General features: G+C 42.6%; 2 protein-coding genes across 2 annotated transcripts; one reads left to right on the top strand and one right to left on the bottom strand.

The window, feature by feature from the left end:
* Window positions 1-1,440: 1,440 nt before the first annotated feature.
* LOC108164914 lies at window positions 1,441-2,266 on the top strand. Its single transcript, XM_017300900.2, has 2 exons — window positions 1,441-1,766; window positions 1,829-2,266. The coding sequence occupies exon 2, from the start codon at window positions 1,832-1,834 to the stop codon at window positions 2,195-2,197; it is 366 nt and encodes a 121-aa protein (XP_017156389.1). The 5' UTR covers window positions 1,441-1,766; window positions 1,829-1,831; the 3' UTR covers window positions 2,198-2,266.
* Window positions 2,267-3,838: 1,572 nt separating this feature from the next.
* Window positions 3,839-4,471, bottom strand: LOC108165462. The gene is made up of 2 exons (XM_017301512.2): window positions 4,345-4,471; window positions 3,839-4,268 (listed from the first exon to the last, which is right to left on the bottom strand). Exons 1-2 carry the CDS (start codon window positions 4,402-4,404, stop codon window positions 3,924-3,926), a joined length of 405 nt encoding a protein of 134 aa, XP_017157001.1. The 5' UTR covers window positions 4,405-4,471; the 3' UTR covers window positions 3,839-3,923.
* Window positions 4,472-4,989: the final 518 nt, after the last annotated feature.

The following is a 4,989-nucleotide window of genomic DNA, read 5'->3' as shown; positions in this document are numbered from 1 at the left end:
CACAGATATACATATGTATACCCCTGGAAAAATATTTATCATTGAACATTTAAATATTCCAGCTATCTGGCTAGAGAGCAACATAATCTACGCAATTTTCATTCGACCACAACCAAAAGATCATATCCATGTCCATTTGGTGCACCCTATAGGTTATGTTCGCATACCACGAAAATCAACTAAGTCTGTGTATAAATATCACCTTAACTTATAAGTACTCAAATCACACGGATCTGGATACACACTCACATGACCTGCAGTAGTTGTAGTAGTAGTAGTAGGAGTTTCGCAATACATTGGCGCCGGAAGGCTTCTGGAAGGGTTGCAATCAACAGCACGACGTACGGCGACACATGAAAAAAAAAAACTTTAGTATATTTTGACCAGCACAACGATTATTTAAAACTTCATTAAACAACAGACTCCTGGGGCCTGAGGGCAAACCATACACGTGCTGGTCAAACATTCTCAAATCGTTGAAATCATTAGCTCCACGCTCCACAGCACATGAAAAAAATAAGACTTTAGTATATGTACATCCGTATGTGTGCATGCATGTGTGTAAACGACAAACTCTTGACGAACGGCAGAGCACTACTCGAAAAACTGTGCATCCAGCTTTAAGGTATTTGTAAAAGAAAAATTACGCGAAGAAACGGATAGAAGCTTGAACTTAGTGCTGTTAAAGTATATCAATGTCATCGATGTTTTCTTCTCAAGTATCGATGTTTTTGCAAGCGATTCTATATAGATTGCTGCAACATCCACAGACTCTGATAAGGAATTTGGGTTAGATGGGCAGACGCTGCTGGACAGACCGTTAAATGCTCCCTATGGCCTTATTGCTAACTGAGAAAAAAAGAGATAGCTTCAACGGAACAGCATGCAGTCAGAACGAGACAGATATATGCGCCAGTTCGGACGCTCTCAGCAGCAAAACAAGCTAGAACAAGCTACAAATTGTAAAAAACTGGCTAAAAAATTGGCTACATATAAAAAAGCACACAGATATATCTCGAATCGGTATATTTATTGCTGGAACCTATTAAATTGACCAAATATTTATAGTGCCATTTGTACTTTGCCAAGGGACTGAGTGAATTTTTTGGTGAAATTAAAAAAGGCTAGATTTAAGGCTATGAGCATTTTCATAATGTTTCAAGCATATCCGTTTTCAAATAAGCGGGATCTAGCCTTAAATACGCTAAAATGGCAGCACTGGCTCTCAGTAGTGCAGAAAGTAAAATAAGTCCCGAAAGAGAGTCAGCGGACCACCTTGATTAATTTAAAAATGGGCTGGGTGGCTGGCTGTGGGTTTTGGAAAACGTAATTTTGCTGCAGAAATAGTGTCTCAGTTCTTCGATTGATAGTCGGGAGACTTTCGGGAATTTCGTCTCTAATGCTAACTCTCTAGTCGCAGCAAAATTATCAAATATGGCCGTATTCCATTGGACTTGACTTGGATTGCAACTGACTGGGTGGTTAATGGACTAGACTAGGCTTGAACAACTGTGCGTCCTGCTGTCTGTCTTTCAGTCAACATTTTAGGTAAAGTCCGGATGAATCTAGCCGATATGTACCTAAATCTTGAATAACAAAATAATTGGAAACATTGAAAGCATCGATTGTCGCAAACATCGTTGTTTGTTCAGCTCTACTAGTGTTGGGTGGTTCATGAAAAATTAATAGTGTGGTACAGTGCCACTTTCATTCCATTGGCCCCGTTGTAAAAGCATTTGGTGAAAAAAATTTGCAATAATCATATCGTAAGCAATGATTGTTTTCACAATCTGATAAAAGTGTTTCTTAACGTTTTGCCGTCTTGCAGGAGATGCCACCACCTTCACCTAAAAGGGCGCGGCCACTCATGGCCACTCGAAATGCCGCTGCCACGCAGCGCTCCAACCGCGCAGCCCCTGAGCCCGACGCGGCGGAACCTGCGAACACTGGCTTTGTAGTTTCGGCTCAGGAATATCAGATCGACAATGGGAGCGATCCGACGGAGGGGTGCAAAGTGGAGTTAGTGGGCGACCCTAGTATCTATCTTGGGCCCTTGGACACGCCCTATGAGGGCGGTCCATCGCTGCTGACTGAGCCCAACCCCGATAGCCACGAGCAGCACGACCGCGTGCCACGCCAGTGGATCACTTTGTACGCTTCATCTGTCGCTGACCGTTCAGGAGCAGCTCCTCCATAGCATATGCACACAATTTGAAGGATTACATGTTATGTTTTCAAATAAAAAAACTACCAATATGCTAACAGATCGGTATTTGCTTTTATTGTTGCAGCATTAGCGTGTCTCAACGAATATCTATGTATGTATGTACATACATACATATAATGTACATATCTATATGTATGTGTACAATATATGTGTGTATGTATGATATCGCAATTTGTGGGTTAATTTCTAGTTATTCTCCTTGTGTGTCGCCCTATCATTGTTGGAAAGTGGAACAGCAAATGAAGTGGAAACGGTTGTCATTAGCAGAAGTGTCGATCTTTGGCGTGCAGAGACAATACATACATATGTACATACACTTGGATGTACATACATATGTATGTACATATGTATAGCCGGAGACATTTAATGTCACGCCTCGAATTTCCGCATCGCACCTAATAAACTTTCCGTTTTGGTTTCGCTTTTTGTTCATGTGTGTCCGCTTTTCACTTCCTATCGCCAGCCACTTGGTTTGATTTTTATTTCCATTCTGCTGGCTGTTGGCCATCGCTGATGATGAAATTAGCCCAAAAGAGAACAATCAAACCCGAACCCTCAGCACCTCAACACCTCATGCCGTGTTAATCAACCATTAATAATGAAGCCACTCCGACTCCGGCCCAGAAGACTGACCAACATCCGAATCAGAATCCAAACAGTTTTCGGCCAAATGAAGCGTGCTAAATGCAGCCGATTTATTTTCTATATCCAGCTGTGTATGTATACATACATATGTAGATCCATATACATATGTATGCACATATGTAGCTACATATGTGTATATTTTCATACATATGTATGTATGTATGTATGTGTAGTATGCTTGTATGTGTTCATGTGGGCTACGGCTACGCAGCAGCGGAAGACAAACAATTTCTTGGAATTGATTTCTTGCGGTTTTTGCGGCGCGTAGCCCTAAAAATGCACAAAAGCCCAAAGAGCGGACTCAAGAGAAGAGTAGAATGGTTCGGGTGGTGCGATTGTGGTTAAGGTGGCAGCCACCGCCAGGTGGAACTGGATGTGGATGTGGCTACGGATGGGCATGGGCATGGGCAATGTGCAGATGCAAGGGTATCTAAGCCACAGCGCCAGAAGTTATCGGTGACAGTTGCGGGTGCATCACCAGTAGCTTTTCCCTGCTTCTCTTTGTCTCCTTCCCGATAAATGTATGTACATATGTACATATGTGGTTTGCGCCAGAGTTGTGTGTGGGGGGCTAAGTGATGGGTTGATTGCTGACATGAAATGTGGGGCTTATTAGCTAATAGTAATGGTTTTGCATCAGAGTCCAAAGTACATCTTCCATCAGCGAAATGAGGTTGTATGAACAACCAATGTGTGCCCACAGGCCCTATGTACATACATACATACATACATACATACATATGTACATGCAACGACAGATTGAAGCAAGAAGGGAGATGAGGGGCAGCTCGCAAAACCGCAAATTCGAGTGCATCGGGACAGAGGTGTTGTTCGCCAGAATAATTGGATATATTCATCAGGCGTTTGATCATGTGTGACCGCCTACTGGACTAACCGCCAAGCTCAGGGGCGTGGCTAGGCAGCCAAAGGCCCTGGGGCCCTGGGGCCCTAACTAAAGTCAGCTACTCTTTAATGGTTACGCCCGATTTTATTTCTGTTCTGCATTTTTTACAGTTTACAATAGACGTTGCCATCAAATGTCAGATTTTATTCACAAGGTGTTGCGCCTCATTGTTAATTTCGTAGATTTCTCATACTTAAGTAGGCCGGCGTTGAAGTTCCCACGTTTAGCCGGCGGGCGAAGCACTTGGCCAGGAGTATGATAGCGCACGGCGCTTGCCATGGTCCAATTCTTGACGTGACGAGTACTGAACTCATTGCCATTACCGAAATTTGGCAATGAAAAGCGACGGCGACGGCGACGGTGCTGCGATGGCTGCTCCATGTATGCTTGCTCCGGCAATGGAATGACGGTAACACGTCTTTTTTTTTGTGGCGGCTTCTCCATTGAATAGTCGGAAAATACGATTGTCGAGGTGTCGCTTTTTGATATGCCCTGCGTAAAAAATAGGAGAAATTTGTGAGCTATGGCCAATATTTCGACCACCGGTTGCGGTTGCATGCAAAATTACCATAAAATCCTTAATCTCCGCCATAAGGGAGCCGTCGAACAAGGTTCTCAAAAAATTCATTTTTTTTTTTTTCACGGAGGAAAATGTCTGCAAATTACTTTACTTCAAGACGTTTTCTGTATTCAATATGTCAGCTGTTTTTACGCTTTATGGCATTTTTTAGTAGATTCAAAGTCCGGTAACCCTGTGTGGCAAAATAGTAAGGACACACTTATTTCTGTGCTTTGTGTGGCCACACTGTTCGCTGTTCGTAAATATCAAATTGAAACCCAATTAAATCAAGTCTCCTATTTTGTTTTAAATCAGTTTCATTATCCAATATGATTGATATTTACATTGGCTATTTCAAGAAGGTGGTATTATTATTACTATTTAAAGGCTTTACTGCATTTCGACCATACATCGATATTTTGTATCGTTTCTGCACTTCATCTATACAGTGAAGATTCATCATATTGAGCCATCCATTGTTGGGTATCCAAGACACGTACCGTTTGTGAGCAGGCCCAGATCATCTGTGGGGTAACTTCTCATTGCAGCTACAGACCTCTACAGACTGCAGCTTTGAGTGTAGTTTGGCTAGATCGGCCGTTGCCGCTTAACGGACCCAATATTGGATTGGTTTCCTAGGCCTTCCACAATGGA

The sequence above is a fragment of the Drosophila miranda genome, chromosome XL, assembly GCF_003369915.1.
Source record: "Drosophila miranda strain MSH22 chromosome XL, D.miranda_PacBio2.1, whole genome shotgun sequence".
In the NCBI taxonomy this organism is placed as follows: domain Eukaryota; kingdom Metazoa; phylum Arthropoda; class Insecta; order Diptera; family Drosophilidae; genus Drosophila; species Drosophila miranda.
The sequence above is the reverse complement of the archived record's forward strand: the minus strand, read 5'-3'. Positions and strand labels throughout refer to the sequence as shown.

Excerpts from the sequence above, each read along its gene's own strand:
- LOC108164914 (XM_017300900.2), top strand. The coding sequence starts at position 1,832 with ATGCCACCACCTTCACCTAAAAGGGCGCGGCCACTCATGGCCACTCGA.
- LOC108165462 (XM_017301512.2), bottom strand. The coding sequence starts at position 4,404 with ATGAATTTTTTGAGAACCTTGTTCGACGGCTCCCTTATGGCGGAGATT. Across the intron at positions 4,269-4,344 it reads CGGAGATTAAGGATTTTATG|GGCATATCAAAAAGCGACAC; the intron begins GTAATTTTGCAT and ends TTTTTTACGCAG.